This window comes from Hoplias malabaricus, chromosome 5, assembly GCF_029633855.1.
Source record: "Hoplias malabaricus isolate fHopMal1 chromosome 5, fHopMal1.hap1, whole genome shotgun sequence".
NCBI lineage: Eukaryota > Metazoa > Chordata > Actinopteri > Characiformes > Erythrinidae > Hoplias > Hoplias malabaricus.
Window position 1 is genome coordinate 473,230 of NC_089804.1, and position 19,271 is coordinate 492,500.

General features: G+C 47.2%; 1 protein-coding gene across 1 annotated transcript in view; it reads left to right on the forward strand.

The window, feature by feature from the left end:
• atp1b2a (ATPase Na+/K+ transporting subunit beta 2a) overlaps nucleotides 1-19,271 on the forward strand; it is a 70,228-nt gene that overhangs the window by 8,167 nt on the left and 42,790 nt on the right. Inside the window, exons 2-3 of the mRNA XM_066671081.1 lie at nucleotides 3,562-3,690; nucleotides 9,012-9,116. Coding sequence (XP_066527178.1) covers nucleotides 3,562-3,690; nucleotides 9,012-9,116 — 234 coding nt within the window. The remainder of the gene's footprint in view (nucleotides 1-3,561; nucleotides 3,691-9,011; nucleotides 9,117-19,271) is intronic.

Below are 19,271 nucleotides of genomic sequence, written 5' to 3' on the forward strand. Positions count from 1 at the left end.
CATAATTATAGCCTAGGGGGGTGGCTTCATTTAGTGCTAAATATTCATTTGGTCTAACCCACGTTTCCGTGAGACAGAAAACATTGAATTTATGATCACTTATAATATCATTTACGATGAGTGCTTTTGAGTTTAGTGATCTTATGTTGAGTAACCCAAATTTTAGTTCTGAGGTGTTGCTGCTAGGTGTTGTGTATGATTTAATATTGATTAGGTTGCTGAAACAGGCTGATTTTGTTTTTCTACTTTTACATTTAGTTCAAAACGTAACCAATTGTCTATAAAGCCCACTTGATTTTCGGAACACCACTTGGACATCCAGCAGTTTAACGCCCAAAGTCTGCTGTAAGCTTCGTCGCCACGCCGCATTGGTATGGGGCCAGAGCAGATTACGGCATCGGACATCGTCTGGGCCAGTTTAATCACCTCTGTAATATTACCCTTAGTTACCTCAGACTGCCGCAGATGAATATCATTGGCCCCTACATGAATGACTACCCTCGAATATCTCCTATTAGCTAACAGTCTAAGGTTGCCACTAATGTCCGGCGCTCTGGCTCCCGATAAACAGCTAACTGTTACTGCCGGCGCCCCTAAAGGAGTAGCTAATTTCACGTGTCGAACAATAGAGTCTTCTATAACCAGAGCACTCTTAACAGGCTCCTCAGCGGGTGCTTCGCTGAGCGGGGCAAACCTGTTTGGCAAACCTGTTTCACACGCGAATCGGAGGAGCGTGGTGTCCCGGTGGGCTAGCTTTGGCCTCACTGATTGTCAGACAGTGTTAGTGTGTGTCAGTGTTAGTGTGTGTCAGTGTTAGTGTGTGTCAGTCTCAGTGTGTGTCAGTGTTAGTGTGTGTCAGTGTCAGTGTTAGTGTGTGTCAGTGTCAGTGTTAGTGTGTGTCAGTGTTAATGTGTGTCAGTGTTAATGTGTGTCAGTGTTAGTGTGTTTCAGTGTCAGTGTTAATGTGTGTCAGTGTTAGTGTGTGTAAGTGTCAGTGTTAATGTGTGTCATTCGTCAGTGTGTGTCAGTTTTGGTGTGTGTCAATTTGTGTCAGTGTCAATGTGTGTCAATGTTAGCGTGGGTCAGTGTGTGTCAGTGTTAGTGTGTGTAACTGTGTGTCAGTGTCAGTGTGTCTCAGTGTTAGTGTGTCAGTGTCAGTGTTAGTGTGTGTCAATGTCAGTTTGTGTCAGTGTGTGAGTGTTAGTGTGTGGCAGTGTTAGTGTGTGCAGTGTCAGTATGTGTCAGTGTTAGTGTGTCAGTGCCAGTGTGTGGCAGTGTCAATGTTAGTGTGTGTCAGTGCGTGTCAGTGTTAGTGTGTGTCAGTGTCAGTGTGTGTCTGTGTCAGTGTCAATGTGTGTCAGTGTCAGTATCAATGTGTCAGTGTTAGTGTGTGTCAGTGTTAGTGTGTGTCAATTTAAGTGTGTGTCAGTGTCTGTGTGTGTCAGTGCCCGCGTATATTAGTGTCAGTGTCAGGGTGTGTCAGTGTTAGTTTGTGTTAGTGTCAGTGTTAGTGTGTGTCAGTGTCAGTGTATCAGTGTCAATATTAGTGTGTGTCAGTGTCAGTGTGTGTCAGTGTCTGTGTTAGTGTGTGTCAGTGTAAGTGTTAGCTTGTGTCAGTGTCAGTGCGTGTCAGTGTCTGTGTTAGTGTGTGTCAAAGTCAGTGTTAGTGTGTGTCAGTGTCAGGGTGTGTCAGTGTTAGTTTGTGTCAGTGTTAGTGTTAGTGTGTGTCAGTATCAGTGTGTATTATGTGTCAATGTTAGTGTGTGTCAGTGTCTGTGTTAGTGTGTGCCAGTGTCAGTGTTAGTGTGTGTCAGTGTCAGTGTTAGTGTGTGTCAGTGTCAGGGTGTGTCAGTGTTAGTTTGTGTTAGTGTCAGTGTTAGTGTTAGTGTGTGTCAGTGTGTATCATTGTCAATGTTAGTGTGTGTCAGTGTCGGTGTTAGTGTGTGTAGGGTGTCAGGGTGTGTCAGTGTTAGTTTGTGTCAGTGTTAGTGTTAGTGTGTGTCAGTATCAGTGTGTATCAGTGTCAATGTTAGTGTGTGTCAGTGTCTGTGTTAGTGTGTGTCAGTGTCAGTGTTAGTGTGTGTCAGTGTCAGGGTGTGTCAGTGTTAGTTTGTGTCAGTGTTAGTGTGTGTCAGTATCAGTGTGTATCAGTGTCAATGTTAGTGTGTGTCAGTGTCTGTGTTAGTGTGTGTCAGTGTCAGTGTTAGTGTGTGTCAGTGTTAGTGTGTGTCAGTGTCAGGGTGTGTCAGTGTTAGTTTGTGTTAGTGTCAGTGTTAGTGTGTGTCAGTGTGTATCAGTGTCAATGTTAGTGTGTGTCAGTGTCGGTGTTAGTGTGTGTCAGTGTCAGTGTGTGTCAGTGTCTGTGTTAGTGCGTGTCAGTGGCAGTGTTAGTGTGTGTCAGTGTCTGTGTTAGTGTGTGTCAGTGTTAATGTGTTTCAGTGTCAGTCAGTGTTAGTGTGTGTCAGTATCAGTCAGTGTTAGTGTGTGTCAATGTCTGTGTTAGTGTGTGTCAGTGTCAGGGTGTGTCAGTGTTAGGTTGTGTCAGTGTTAGTGTGTGTCAGTGTCAGTGTGTGTCAGTGTTAGTGTGTGTCACAAAGAAAGAAAGAGAGAAGTTTGGTTATAAAGAGGATTAGTGAGTGACTGTTCTGATATTTGCTCAGTGTCATGATGGAGAGATGAAGTGGAGGAGAGACTTTAACGGAGGGCAACATGAAGGAGAAACTAGGTCTCACTCCCACACATGCAGGTGTAGAAGAAGAGCTGGTGCAGGCTGGTAGTGAAGTGTCATTGGTGGGTAGTATCAAAGGGCTGAGGTCTGCAGATGGGGCTGTGTTAGAGGGGGTATCACACTGCAGTTCCTCGTACTGTGCCTGAGCACGAATGTCACCCAACTCCTTTGAGTAACCCCTGTGCCGCTGTGTTTGTTTACTGTATCAGAGTATCAGAGCACTGGCCTCACTTTTACGCTCTACCCCGTATGGCCCCACAGGCACCCTCCTCATGCCTGGCTCCATCTCCTCATGCTCCAGTCCAACAGCTCATGCCTGGGTCCACCTCCTCATGCCCAGAGATGGTACACAGTGATCACAATGGTCACATGAGCTGGACCTTGGGGGTGAAACATTCTACAGTGAGACATGTGGACATGATAGACACCCAGAGCTCTGGAGACACCCTCTGGAGACATGCTGCACTCGGCTAGGGACAACAATTAGAGGTGGGCGGATCGATCCAAATATCAATAATATCGATACCAATGCTGGCATTGGTATTGATCAATACTCGTGTAAAAAGGTCAATGCTCAAGCTTTTTTTCTGTCCCGCTGCTCCCCGCTAAAGTCTGTGAGTGACTCAGCGCAGTGCAGCACTGCTTTTGCTGCTGCACTGGCACGTGGCGAAGACTACCAGTATCGGTATCGATATCAGCAATACTGGCTCTGTATTTCCTTGGTATTGGATTGATACCAAAATTCCCAGTATCGCCCACCTCTAACAACACCTCTCTCTCTCTCTCTCTCTCTTTCTCTCTCTCTCTCTCTCTCTCTCTCTCTCTCTGTGCAGGGTTGATTCTGTTGTTCTACCTGGTGTTCTACACGTTCCTTGCTGGAATGTTCTGTCTCACAATGTACGTCATGCTGCTGACGCTGGATGATTATAAGCCCACTTGGCAGGACCGTCTGGCCACTCCAGGTATGACCTCAATGTACCCCCCCCTCAGACCCATTTCTCTGACAAGGACATCCATCCCTTTTCATTCAAACCCACGAGTCCCATACAAAACAGACCGTTAGAGGACAGTGAGGGGACAGTTAGAGGACAGTGAGGGGACTGTTAGAGGACATTAAGGAGACAGAGAACAGTGAAGGGACAGTTAGAGGATAGTGAGGTGACAGTTAGAGGACAGTGAGGGGAAAGTTAGCGGACAGTGAGGAGACAGCTAGGGGACAGTTAGAGGATAGTGAGGTGACAGTAAAGGGACAGTGAGGTAACAGTTAGAGGACAGTAAAGAGACAGATGACAGTGAGGAGACAGGACAGTTAGAGGACATTGAGGAGACAGAGGAGAGTGAGGAGACGTTAAGAGGACAGTGAGGAGACAGGACACTGAGGAGACAGCTAGAGGACAGTGAGGGGACAGTTAGTTGACACTGAGGAGACAGTTAGAGGATAGTGAGGAGACAGGACAGTAAGGAGACAGACAACAATGAGGAGACAGGACAGTTAAAGGACACTGAGGAGACAGGATAGTGAGGAGATGGTTAGAGGACAGTGAGGGGACAGTTAGAGGACAGTGAGGGGTCTGTTAGAAGACGGTGAGGAGACAGGACTGTTAGAGGCCAGTGAGGGCACTGTTAGAGGACAGTGAGGAGACAGAGGACAGTGAGGGGACTGTTAGAGGACAGTGAGGAGACAGAGGACAGTGAGGGTACTGTTAGAGGACAGTGAGGAGACAGAGGACAGTGAGAAGACAGTTAGAGGACAGTGAGAAGACAGTTAGAGGACAATGAGGAGACAGAGGACAGTGAGGAGAGTGTTAGAGGACAGTGAGGAGACAGAGGACAGTGAGGGTACTGTTAGAGGACAGTGAGGGGACTGTTAGAGGACAGTGAGGAGACAGAGGACAGTGAGGGTACTGTTAGAGGACAGTGAGGAGACAGAGGACAGTGAGAAGACAGTTAGAGGACAGTGAAGAGACAGAGGACATTAAGGAAACAGGACAGTGAAGGGACATTTAGAGGTTAGTGAGGGGACAGTTAGAGGACAGCGAGGAGACAATTAGAGGACAGTGAGGGGACAGAGGACAGTGAGGGGACAGAGGACAGTGAGGTAACAGTTAGAGGACTGTGATGAGACAGAGGACAGTGAGGGGACAGTTTGAGGACAGTCAGAAGATAGATGACAGAGAGAAGACAGGACAGAGAGGAGACAGTTAGAGGACACTGAGGAGACAGAGAAAAGTGAGTGGAGAGTGAGGAGACAGAGGACAGTGAGGGGACAGTTTGAAGACAGTCAGGAGACAGAGGACAATGAGAAGACAATTAGAGGACAGTGAGGAGACAGGACAGTCAGGGTACTGTTAGAGGACAGTCAGGGTACTGTTAGAGGACAGTGAGGGGACAGTTAGAAGATAGTGAGGGTACAGTTAGAGGACAGTCAGGAGACAGGACAGTGAGAAGACAGTTAGAGGACAGTCAGGAGACAGGACAGTCAGGGTACTGTTAGAGGACAGTGAGGGGACAGTTAGAGGACAGTGAGGAGACAGGACACTGAGGAGACAGCTAGAGGACAGTGAGGGGACATTTAGTTGACACTGAGGATACAGTTAGAGGATAGTGAGGAGACAGGACAGTAAGGACACAGATGACAGTGAGGAGACAGGACAGTTAGAGGACACTGAGGAGACAGAGGATAGTGAGGAGATGGTTAGAGGACAGTGAGGTGACAGTTAGAGGACAATGAGGGGTCTGTTAGAGGACAGTGAGGAGACAGGACTGTTAGAGGACAGTGAGGGGACTGTTAGAGGACAGTGAGGAGACAGGACTTTTAGATGACAGTGAGGAGACAGAGGACAGTGAGAAGACAGTTAGAGGACAGTGAGGAGACAGAGGACGGTGAGGAGACTGTTAGAGGACAGTGAAGAGACAGTTTGAGGAGAGTGAGGGGACAGTTTGAGGAGAGTGTGGGGACAGTTTGAGGAGAGTGAGGGGGCAGAGGACATTAAGGAGACAGAGGACAGTGAAGGGACATTTAGAGGTTAGTGAGGGGACAGGACTGTTAGAGGACAGTGAGGGGACTGTTAGAGGACAGTGAGGAGACAGGACTTTTAGAGGACAGTGAGGAGACAGAGGACAGTGAGGAGACTGTTAGAGGACAGTGAGGGGACAGAGGACAGTGAGGTAACAGTTAGAGGACTATGAGGAGACAGAGGACAGAGAGGAGACAGTTAGAGGACACTGAGGAGACAGAGGACAGTGAGGAGATAGTTAGGGGACAGTCAGGGTACTGTTAGATGACAGTGAGGGGATGGTTAGAGGACAGTGAGGAGACAGAGGACAGTGAGGAGACAGAGGACAATGAGGGGTCTGTTAAAGGACAGTGAGGTGACAGAGGACAGTGAGGAGACAGTTAGAAGACAGTGAGGGCTCTGTTAAAGGATAGTGAGGAGACAGTTAGAGGACAGTGAGGGGTCTGTTAAAGGACAGTGAGGTGACAGAGGACAGTGAGGAGACAGTTAGAAGACAGTGAGTGGACAGTGAGGAGACAGATGACTGTTAGAGGACAGTGAGGGAACAGTTAGAGGACTGTTAGAGGACAGTGAGGGGACTGTTAGAAGACAGTGAGGGGTCTGTTAGAGGACAGTGAGGAGACAGAGGACAATGAGGGGTCTGTTAAAGGACAGTGAGGTGACAGAGGACAGTGAGGAGACAGTTAGAAGACAGTGAGGGCTCTGTTAAAGGATAGTGAGGAGACAGTTAGAGGACACTGAGGAGACAGAGGATAGTGAGGAGATGGTTAGAGGACAGTGAGGAGACAGGACTTTTAGAGGACAGTGAGGAGACAGAGGACAGTGAGAAGACAGTTAGAGGACAGTGAGGAGACAGAGGACGGTGAGGAGACTGTTAGAGGACAGTGAAGAGACAGTTTGAGGAGAGTGAGGGGACAGTTTGAGGAGAGTGAGGGGACAGTTTGAGGAGAGTGAGGGGGCAGAGGACATTAAGGAGACAGAGGACAGTGAAGGGACATTTAGAGGTTAGTGAGGGGACAGTTAGAAGACAGTGAGGGGACTGTTAGAGGACAGTGAGGGGACTGTTAGAGGACAGTGAGGAGATAGAGGACAGTTAGGGTACTGTTAGAGGACAGTGAGGAGACAGAGGACAGTGAGAAGACAGTTAGAGGACAGTGAGAAGACAGTTAGAGGACAGTGAGGAGACAGAGGACAGTGAGGAGAGTGTTAGAGGACAGTGAGGAGACAGAGGACAGTGAGAAGACAGTTAGAGGACAGTGAGAAGACAGTTAGAGGACAGTGAGGAGACAGAGGACAGTGAGGAGAGTGTTAGAGGACAGTGAGGAGACAGTTAGAGGACAGTGAGGAGACAGTTAGAGGGGACAGTTTGAGGAGAGTGAGGGGACAGAGGACATTAAGGAGACAGGACAGTGAAGGGACATTTAGAGGTTAGTTAGGGGACAGTTAGAGGACAGCGAGGAGACAATTAGAGGACAGTGAGGGGACGGAGGACAGTGAGGTAACAGTTAGAGGACTGTGATGAGACGGAGGACAGTGAGGGGACAGTTTGAGGACAGTCAGAAGATAGATGACAGAGAGAAGACAGGACAGAGAGGAGACAGTTAGAGGACACTGAGGAGACAGAGGAAAGTGAGTGGACAGTGAGGAGACAGAGGACAGTGAGGGGACAGTTTGAAGACAGTCAGGAGACAGAGGACAATGAGAAGACAATTAGAGGACAGTGAGGAGACAGTTAGAGGACAGTCAGGGGACAGTTAGAAGACAGTGAGGGTACAGTTAGAGGACAGTCAGGAGACAGAGGACAGTGAGAAGACAGTTAGAGGACAGTCAGGAGACAGTTAGAGGACAGTCAGGGTACTGTTAGAGGACAGTGAGGGGACAGTTAGAGGACAGTGAGGAGACAGGACACTGAGGAGACAGCTAGAGGACAGTGAGGGGACAGTTAGTTGACACTGAGGATACAGTTAGAGGATAGTGAGGAGACAGGACAGTAAGGAGACAGATGACAGTGAGGAGACAGGACAGTTAGAGGACACTGAGGAGACAGAGGATAGTGAGGAGATGGTTAGAGGACAGTGAGGGAACAGTTAGAGGACAATGAGGGGTCTGTTAGAGGACAGTGAGGAGACAGGACTGTTAGAGGACAGTGAGGGGACTGTTAGAGGACAGTGAGGAGACAGAGGACGGTGAGGAGACTGTTAGAGGACAGTGAAGAGACAGTTAGAGGACAGTAAGGGACAGTTTGAGGAGAGTGAGGGGACAGTTTGAGGAGAGTGAGGGGGCAGAGGACATTAAGGAGACAGTGGACAGTGAAGGGACATTTAGAGGTTAGTGAGGGGACAGTTAGAGGACAGTGAGGGGACAATTAGAGGACAGTGAGGGGACAGAGGACAGTGAGGTAACAGTTAGAGGACTATGAGGAGACAGAGGACAGAGAGGAGACAGTTAGAGGACACCGAGGAGACAGAGGACAGTGAGGAGACAGTTAGGGGACAGTCAGGGTACTGTTAGATGAAAGTGAGGGGAGTTAGAGAACAGAGAGGGTACAGTTAGAGGACAGTGATGAGACAGAGGACAGTAAGGGGACTGTTAGAGGACTGAGGGGACTGTTAGAGGACTGAGGGGATGGTTAGAGGACAGTGAGGAGACAGAGGACAGTGAGGAGATAGTTAGAGGACAGTGAGGGGACTGTTAGAAGACAGTGAGGGGTCTGTTAGAGGACAGTGAGGAGACAGAGGACAATGAGGGGTCTGTTAAAGGACAGTGAGGAGACAGTTAGAGGACAGTGAGGGGTCTGTTAAAGGACAGTGAGGTGACAGAGGACAGTGAGGAGACAGTTAGAAGACAGTGAGGGGTCTGTTAAAGGATAGTGAGGAGACAGTTAGAAGACAGTGAGGAGACAGAGGACTGTTAGAAGACAGTGAGGAGACAGAGGACTGTTAGACGACAGTGAGGGGACTGTTAGAGGACAGTGAGGAGACAGGACTGTTAGAGGACAGTGAGGAGACAGATGACTGTTAGAAGACAGTGAGGGGACTGTTAGAGGACAGTGAGGAGACAGAGGACTGTTAGAAGACAGTGAGGGGACTGTTAGAGGACAGTGAGGAGACAGAGGACAATGAGGGGACAGTTAGAGGACAGTGAGGGGACTATTAGAGGACAGTGAGGAGACAGAGGACTGTTAGAGGACAGTGAGGGGACAGTTAGAGTGTGTGTTAAAGTTTATGATATGTGTGTTTGTGATGTGTGTCTGTGTGTGTGTGTAGGGTTGATGATCAGACCTAAAGGAGACAGTATGGAGATTGTGTATAACGTGATGAACACAGAGAGCTGGGACAACTACGTTCAGGTTCTGGACAACTTTCTCACACGTAAGTACACACACACACACACACACACACACATACACACACACACACATACACACACACACACACACACACACACACACACACACACACGACATCTCTGCCCATAGGTACACACACACACACACCAAACTAAAGATTTTCAGCACAGGGAGCAGCCTTAGGAAACTTCTTTGATTAAACTAACACATTTGATCAGACTTGAACCTTTCAGATTTGGAAACATATTCTTGTGCAGTGTCATGTGCTCAACTGTGGGGCGCTGGGGGACTGGGACTGGACTGTTCTCTCTGCAGCTGGGGGTGGTGGGGGGTGGTGGGGGTAATGTATGGAACAAAGTTACATTTTCATGAATAAATATTGGTTTTCATGAATTTGTCTTTTCCTTGTTTTTGTGGCACGTGACCATCAAGAAGTACTTAGTGAGTTATTAATGGGTCAGAAGAAGTATTGCATTATTTACGAAGTGCTCCTTTAAACACTCCTCCTTTTAAGGATGTTCTTCAGTAGGAGGCTGCAAACATTTTGGGAAAAATACTCATGGTTCTGATCAGGGGCTGATGATGAAGTGACACACCTTATTTTCTCTTTCTCTCTCTCTCTCTGATATTCTCTCTATTGCTCTCTCTGACTTTCTCTTTCTCTCTCTCTGATATTCTCTCTATCGCTCTCTCTCTGATATTCTCTCTATCGTTCTCTCTTTGATATTCTCTCTATTGTTCTCTCTCTGATATTCTCTCTATCGCTCTCTCTGACTTTCTCTCTCTCTCTCTCTCTCTCTCTGACTTTCTCTCTCTCTCTCTGATTCTCTCTCTCTCTGCATGCTGGGAGTGGGCGGAGCATTTGTGAGTGTGTAAGAGCGGTAGTGTGTGTGGCGTTGAGTTTGTGCTCTCTTTCCTTTTTCATAGTTACTTTTTAACTCTGGTGTTGGGTTTTTCTGAGTGTTCACACCTTCAGCTTAAACACTAGTGTTATCGATAATCCAAAGTCGATGAAATTGTGGCTGGACGACTTCTCATGCTTAAAGCCAGACTCGGTGATCATGTGTTTATTTTTATTAATGTGTATGCCCCAAACAGAGGTGCAGAAAGAGGTGAGCTGTTTGTGAGGCTGGAGCAGTTACTGCAGTCCCTACCTTCAGACGGCACTGTTGTGCTAGGAGAGGATTGGAACTGCACCTTGGATTTTGTTAACGATAGAAACAGTGAAGAGCCTCATCCTCAGTCCGCTCAGACTTTGGCCACTGTTTTATCTGGTTTTAATTTAGTTGATGTTTGGAGGGAAAAACACCCTTCTGTCAAACAGTACTCCTGGGTTAGGGGTTTTGAAGGGGATGTGTATGCGGCCCGTTTGGACCGTTTTTATATTTCTGATGGTGCTCGGAATATGATCACTCAGTCTACCATTCAGCCCACCTCTTTTTCTGATCATCATTTATGTACTGTGGTCTTTTCTGTTGCTCCTCAGACCTCTGGCAGCCCAATGTGGTATTTTAATAAGACACTTTTAGCATTTTGTGATCATTTTTAATTGTTTTGGGGAGAGTGGGTCGGTAAAAAAGGTGATTATGTGAACCTTATGCAATGGTGGGAAGTGGGGAAGGCCCAAATTAAAGCCTTTTGTCAGGACTTCACCGCTTATTCCACCTCCAAACTGAGGGTGGCAGTGAGAAAACTGGAACAGGACATCTCTAAAATACATAACATCATGATTCTTCAGAATTCACTGGATCTTCGGGCGGATCTCACAGCAAAGTTACAGGAACTGAGTGATATTTTAAAGGAGAAGGCAAAGGGAGCTCCGGTGCGGTCCAGGTTCATGTCGGCGCGGGACATGGATGCTCCTACTGCCTTCTTTTTTAATCTAGAGAAACCTTCTCATCAACATAAATCACTGGTGTGTGTCCGTAAAGCTGAGGGAACCGTCACTGCAGACCCGGTGGAGGTGAGGAGAATGGCTGTGGACTTTTATTCCGAACTGTACACAGCAGGCGCTCGGGATCAGCAGTGCTCCAGGACCCTGCTCGAAGATCTCCCTCAACTCGATGATCAACACAAGCAGGTCTTGGATGCAACTTTGACGTTTGAGGAGCTCACTGCAGCTGTAACTCAGCTCTCGTCTGGGAGAGCGCCTGGTTTCAGTGGTCTGCCAGTGGACTTCTACAAGGCTTTCTGGGGGATTTGCGGGAGGGACTTATATGAGGTTCTGCTGGCTGGCCTCGATGCCACGTAGCTGTCAGCGCGCCATTTTATCCCTCCTTCCGAAGAAGGGAGACCTCTGCCTTTTAAAGAACTGGAGACCTGTTTCACTCTTGTGTTCGGACTATAAGATACTCTCCCGCTGTATAGCAAACAGACTCAAAGGTGTTTTAAGTGTGATTGTACCAGTCTTACTGTGTGCCTCGACGCTGCATCTATGACAATCTGTTTTTAATTAGGGACTTATGTGACTTTGCAAAGATGTTTCATTTAGAGTTTGGCTTTTTATCCTTGGACAAGGAAAAGGCATTTGATCGTGTAGATCATGATTATCTTTTTACTGCTCTACATGCTTTTGGTTTTGGGGATGGTTTTATGTCCTGGGTGAAACTTCTGATTTTAATTAGGAAAAGACTGTCAGGTTTAAATATTATGAACGTTTTATATAAAGTCTCTGCCTATGCTGATGACATCACAGTTATAGTAAAAAAAAGTGACCAGGATTTTGTGTCCCTGCAAGACACACTGCAAGTTTACAGCAAGGCCACCTCTGCTAAACTTTACTGGGACAAGACTGAGGCTTTGTGGTGTGGCTCTCTGAGTTGGAACAGTATGTTGCCATCACTCCCAGGGGTTCAGTGGAGCAGGCATGGCGTTACATTTTTAGGGGATTGGCTGGGCACTGAAGAGGCAATAGTAATGAACTGGGAAGGTGTTGTGGAGAAAGTTTGTGCCAGGTTGCCTTCATGATCCTGGATGCTCCCCCAGTTATCATACAGGGGTCGAGTGTTGGTTGTGAACAACCTCATTGTGTCAGCTTTGTGGCACAGGTTCACTGTTCTCAACCCACCTAGACAACTGATCAATGACATCCAGAAAATACTGGTGAACTTTTTCTTGTCTGGACAACACTTGCTCAGAGCTGCCGTCCTGTCTCTGCCTGTGCAAGAGGGGGGACAGGGATTTATCGACATCCAGTCCAGAATTGCAATCTTGCATCTGCAGGCTGTGCAGCGGTTGCTGTACGGAGGACAGCGGGGCTGGAAGATCGTGCCCTGTGCTCTATTGCGGCGCACTGTTGGTATGGGGCTGGACTGGCACCTGTTCTCCCTTCTGCTGGAAGGGGTGGATTTGAGAGGGTTGACTCCATTTTACACAGCAGCACTGGAGGCTTGGCGTCTGTTCTCTTTTTCAAGGGACAATTCCACAGTGCCTTCAGTGTTCCACAACGCCTCTTTTCCTTCGTTGCAACTGGTCTCAGGAGCTTTGAGGACTGCCCTGCTGGAAAGTGGACTTGTTAAGGTCCGTGGGTGTGGACTGGGTGCCTGCGGAGCGGTTGACTGAGATGGTCGGTCTGAGATTGGTGCGGTTAGCTCAGCAGCTGCTGGACCGGCTGAGGGCTGACCTCTCTGCTGCTGCCTGTGAGTACCTGGACGCCACCCCTCAATCAATCAATCAAATTTTATTTATAAAGCGCTTTTCACAACAAAAAGTCGTCACAAAGCAGCTTTACAGAGATCCGGGCCCACCCTCCTATGAGCAAGCCAGGGGCAACAGTGGCAAGGAAAAACTCCCTCAGCACACGAGGAAGAAACCTTGGAAGGAACCAAGACTCATACGGGGAACCCATCCTCCTCGGGTCGACACCGGAGACACAACAGAGAACAGAAGTAAAAGTGAAATGACCGATGAAGGGGTTATAGTAATATAAATGTAGTATATTAGTGATGATGGAGAAGCAGAAATGAAAATGGTGAGGATGATGATATTAGTGATGTATGAGTCTGATGAAGGAGGAGGTGATCAGGGATTCAGTGTGAGTTAAAATTAGGTGCAGAGTTAATCTGAGATAAAACAACATGGCCAAGCATGATAGTGTAGATGAGACAAGGCCAGGATCTTGTACAGGACACGGGCTGGATCAGGGCAACACCTGGAGAGCAGCAGGACATCTCAAAGCATGAGAGAGAGACAGGAGAAAGAAAGCCAGACAAAGGGAACAAATAAAAATACAGAGGTTAGTAGGTTCATGGTAAAGAACGGGGAAATTTGTCCTGCGAAAAAAGCTTCCACTGGTCAGGCAAGAGAACCCAGCGACAGACAGCGTGTTGGCGGTTACTACAAAGCTAACTAAGAATGCTGTAGCTATGGTGATATGACAGGATTAATACAGAACAGTGATAATATGAAAACCAGCCCGAACACCAATATAGAAGGAGTAACCTGAAGGTGAGTGATTAACCAAAAGCTTGTTTGAAAAGGTAGGTTTTTAATCTAGATTTAAAGATTGAGAGTGTGTCTGAGCCCCGAACAGTAACCGGAAGGCTATTCCAGAGTTGAGGAGCTTTGTGAGAATAGGCTCTTCCTCCTGCTGTGTTTTTCTTAATGCGAGGAACAAAGAGTAGATGGGCATCCTGTGAACGAAGTGTACGTGACGGGCGATAAGGTATGAGAAGTTCAATAAGATACTGCGGGCCTAAACCATTTAGAGATTTATAAGCTAAGAGGAGTATTTTATAGTCAATGCGAAATTTTACAGGTAGCCAGTGTATGGACGAGAGAACTGGGGTGATATGTTCGAATTTTCTAGCTCTAGTGAGCACCCTGGCTGCTGCATTTTGAACTAACTGAAGCTTGTGTAACGTTTTGCACGAGCTCCCTGCCAGGAGCATTGTAGTAGTCTAGACGTGAAGTTATAAAAGCATGCACTAGTTTCTCTGCATCTTTTAATGATAAAATATGCCGAACTTTGGCAATATTGCGTAGGTGGAAGAAGGCGGTTTTGACTGTATTGGATATGTGGGTATCAAATGTGAGAGTCGAATCAAAGGCTACCCCTAAGTTTTTAATGATGGCATTGTGTTTTACTGTTGAATTATCAATAGCAGCATTTCTGAGTGAATGTATCTGAGTATCTTTACCTAGTAACAAGACCTCAGTTTTATCAGAATTTAACATGAGAAAGTTTTGCATCATCCAGTCTTTAATTTCAGTTAGACATTCTGTTATTTTATGTAGACAAGCAACATCATTGGGTTTGGCTGATATATACAGTTGTGTGTCATCAGCATAACAGTGGAATTGAATCCCATGCTTACGGATTAGTCGACCCAGTGGCAGCATGTAGAGTGTGAACAATACAGGGCCAAGCACTGATCCTTGTGGAACACCATATTTAACTAAAGTATGATTAGAGGATTTATTATTCAGATAAACAAATTGGTAACGATCGGATAAATAAGATCTGAACCAAGAGAGGGCAGATCCTTTTATTCCTACCAGATTTTCCAGCCTATCAAGAAGCATCACATGATCTATGGTATCAAATGCTGCACTAAGGTCAAGCAGCACCAGAATAGAGATATAGCCCTTATCATGTGAAAGGTTATTAGTTACTCTTGTTAGAGCCGTTTCTGTGCTGTGATTTGGTCTAAATCCAGACTGAAAAATGTCATGAATGTCATTGTTTTGTAGATAAGAGCACAACTGCTGTGACACGACTTTTTCTAGAATCTTAGCAATAAAAGGGAGGTTTGATATTGGCCTGTAGTTTGCGAGTACAAGAGGGTCAAGATTGGGTTTTTTAATAATTGGTTTGATTACCGCTAGTTTCAGAGGTTTTGGTACATATCCAATGTTGAGGGATGAGTTTATTATTGTGAGCAATGGTCTAATGACTTTAGGTAAAATTTGTTTAAATAATTGTGTTGGTACAGGATCCAGTAAGCATGTAGTTGATTTAGATGAGCTAATTAAACTAAGCAAGTCATTTTCATCGACAGAATTCAAGTAGTCTAAGTGCACCTCAGAGCTGGCGGGGGGTTCATCTACGGGAGCCGATGTGACTTTGGACTGATTTTGGATTTTGAGGCGAATGCAATCAATTTTATCATTAAAAAACCTCATAAAGTCATTGCTACAGAAATCAGAGGGAACAATGGGGTTGATTTCCTTTTTGTTTCCAATTAAATTTGATACAGTGCTAAAAAGGAATCTAGGGTTGTCTTTGTTGTTTTCTATAAGGGAAGAGATGTACTGTGATTTGGCTTTAGATAAGGCATGTTTGTAGTCGGTGAGGCTGTGCTGCCATGCAATTTGGAAACATTCTAGTTTTGTGTGTCTCCATTTACGTTCATGGTTACGAGCAGCCAGTTTTAATGCACGCGTGCTGTCAGTGTACCATGGAGCAAGCCTTTTCTCTCTAAATTGTTTGGTCTTGACTGGTGCAACACTATCTAGGTTTGTACACAATAAGTGTTGTAGGTTGTTTGTAATGAGCTCAAGGTCATTTGGGTGAGTTGGAAAAGAAATGGTGGTAAGGTCTGGAAGGTTGTTGATAAAATCACTAACTGTTGAGGATGTTATAGTGCGCTTTCTAATATAGCGTGGTTGTGGACAAATATCAAAGTTTAACGCAATTTCATATGTGATTAGATGGTGATCAGAGATGGTCTCATGTAGCGAGAGATTGGATAGATTCTTTATCTCAATGCCCCGTGTTAACACTAGGTCCAATGTGTGTTTGCATTGATGAGTGGGCCCAGTAACATTCTGAGTGAACCCTAGCGCATCCAAAATTGATTCAAATGCAATTTTAAGTGGATCATGGTCCTTCTCAAAGTGAATATTGAAATCACCAACAATTAAGGCCTTTTCTGATACGATAACTACACTTGAGAGAAAATCAGCAAATTCACAAAGAAATTCTGTATAAGGGCCAGGAGGACGATAGATTGTGATGAGCATAAATGAGTGCTGCCTTTTTGATGCAGTGACTTTAAGAGTAAGTACTTCAAAGGATTTAGTATCATAACTAGATTTTTGTGTTGTGTCAATGGTAGGGTCATAGATTGTGGCTACACCACCACCACGACCAGATGTTCGTGGGCAACTGTAATAGCTGAAGCCAGGGGGAGTGGACTCATTTAGGGCAATGTATTCATTGGCTTTAGCCCATGTTTCGCAGAGACATAATGCATAGAGTTTGTTATCAGTAATAATATCACAGACAGTGAGTGCTTTGGATGTTAGAGATCGTATATTTAAAAGCCCTAATTTAATGCTGGAAGTGCTGAAATATTGCGTTCGCTGCAGTGCCTTGGTGTTAATTCTAATTAGGTTGTTAAAACTGATTTTTGGGCGTTTGTGATAACAAGCTTTGCGGGGAACAGACACAGTCTCAATGCTGAAAAATGTATTAGCATTAATCAGAGTGGGTGATATGGACATGCTACTCATCATACTAGCAGTAGAGAGATGGTCAGGAGGAACATTAGGAATTTTAATATTACTTACCTGCTCGCTATCCATTCTACCTACCTGACTGATGTGACTGGGAATGACCAGTCAGTTCCGGCGCAGAACCACCTCAATGTTCTCAGAGAGAACTACGGATCCTAGACGGCTCGGATGAAGCCCATCCCAACGATACAGGGCCGGACGCTCACGAAAGCACTCCCAGTTGTCGATGTAGTCCACGCCGACAGTGCCGCACCAATCCAGGAGCCAGGAGTGGAGCCCGAAGAGCCTGCTAAATGCCTCGCATCCTCGACGGTAGGTGGGCAGGGGGCCAGAGACGATGATCCTAGCATCCGTCTTCTTCCGAGCGGTATCCAGAAGCGAACGGTAGTGCTCCTTCAGGACCTCGCTGCGGCGGGTGGAGATGTCGTTCGTTCCCACGTGGAGAACGACGGTGCCGAAGTCCTCGCGCTGCCGAAGCGCCGACGGAAGCCGTCGGACACGTGCGCCTGGGAGACAAGACACGGTTGCATTACTCATTACTCCCCGGCACTTTTAAATGTCTAACTATTGCATCACCAATAATAAGAACACCGTCCTGTTTAGTCTTCGGCGCTGGAGCAGGTGAAGGCCAGGAGCTGAGCACCTCAAACCGGTTGGCAGAAGTGAAGACTGGCTGCGGTGGAGGGGGGGACGGCCTCGGCTTCCCACGCCCACGCTGGCGCTCCCATCCCGGTGCATGCGTGTAGATGGGTACCCCTGCAAACCGCCGCGGCAGAGGAGCTGGAGAGGCGACAGCCACGTAGGAGGCGTCGCGGGCTGCCTCGAGTCTCGTCTTCTCCCGCTGGAGCTCCGTCTGCTTCTCCAAGAGACGCTGAATCCGGCGACCGAGCTGCTCGAGCTCCGCGCCGAGCTCAGAAAGGGCTCGTTCCTCGGCAGGCGCCATGAAGAGAAAAAAATAAAGAATGAGAAATAATATGTACGAAAAAAAATGAAGTTAAGAAGCACGGTGGGTTAGAAACGATGAAGACAGCACACTAGGATAAGCAATGCCAAAGAATATGCAATAGAGATTGTAAATAAACGTCTAGAGGACTTAAACAGCGACAAACGGCAAACAATTTCAAATCAAGCACGCGAGTAGTCAGCCGGAAGTGACGTACCTGTCTGGTGTCTGTCTGGCTGGAGGAGAAACTACAGTAGAAATGGAACAACATCTGAGTCAGCAAGTCACGTTCCCTTAGCTGGTGATGGACATGGACCGGGAGGAATGGCAGAAGGGGCAGGGGACACTCCTGTCTTTAGACACCCCTGCTCTTGGATTTTTTAGTGTTCTACACAAGCGGACCCTGTACCAGGCTTGTGTTAAAACAATCCATCACCGCAGCCTGAGGGATGTGAAGGAGTCTGGGTGGGCTGAGTTTGTTCCGACTGATGCTTCCCCTAAACGTAGCTGGCGGTCCCTGTACAAAAGGCCCACCGAGAAGAGGATGGGTGACCTCCAGTGACCTCCAGTCTACTGGGTCAAGATGGCGCCGAGGATGGCAGCCACGGTGACGAGCTCCTCCGTGTTATGTTTGTTTTTGTTAATTAATGTTGTCTATTGTACCTCAAACTTGGTCAGCTGGAACAGAGAACAGTTATTAACCGCCAGGGACAACATTTCTCCTGATTTTATGCCGGAATTTATTCAAAAACCTTCAGAGTGTGTGGAAATCTTTACAACGGCTGCGCTGACACTGCTCGGCCTCGCAAGGAGACGCTGGAGTCGCAGACGAAGGGGCAGACGCGCGGGCGCGCTCGTGCGTCTCAGGTGGCGCGGGCCTCGCACACCTCTACCATCATTATTCCTCTCCAACCTCCGATCTCTCAGCAACAAAACTGAGGAACTACTCCTGCTCCACCGGACCAACAAGGACTTCTCCTCTGCTTCTGCCCTCTGCTTCACGGAGACCTGGCTGAACGAGCTGATCCCGGACAGTGCGCTGGACGTACCGGGCTTCCAGCTACTGAGAGCGGACAGAGACGTGGAACGTAGCGGGAAGAGCAGGGGAGGAGGAATCTGCTTCTACATCAACGAGCGCTGGTGTAGAGACACTACAGTATTGTTAACATTATGCTCTCCTCATCTGGAGTCTCTCTTCATTAACTGTCGGCCGTTTTACTCTCCCAGAGAATTCAGCTCCTTCATTCTGGCCGGCGTGTACATTAGGCCGAGCGCGTGCACCAGCGACGCGCAGAGACAACTGGCCGAACAGATAATGGAACTAGAGAGAGACCATCCAGACTCGCTGCTGATCATTCTGGGGGACTTTAACAGCGCTAACCTCACGAAGGAGATGCCCAAATACAGGCAACATATCGCGTGCGCTACACGTGAAGGCAACACACTAGACAAATGCTACACAAGCATCAAGAATGCCTATCGCGCTGTTGCGCGCGCCGCTCTCGGGCTCTCCGATCACAACCTCGTTCACCTCATTCCCACGTACCGGCAGAAACTCAAAACCAACAAGCCGGCCATTACAACAGTGAAGAGGTGGACCAGTGGAGATATAGAGAAGCTGCAGGGCTGCTTCGAATCCACAAACTGGGCTGTGTTTGAGGAGGCGACAGACGGACTGGATGAATACACAGACGCTGTGAGGTCATATATAAGCTTCTGTGAAGACAGCTGTATTTCAACTAGAACACGTGTTAAACACAGTAACAGCAAACCCTG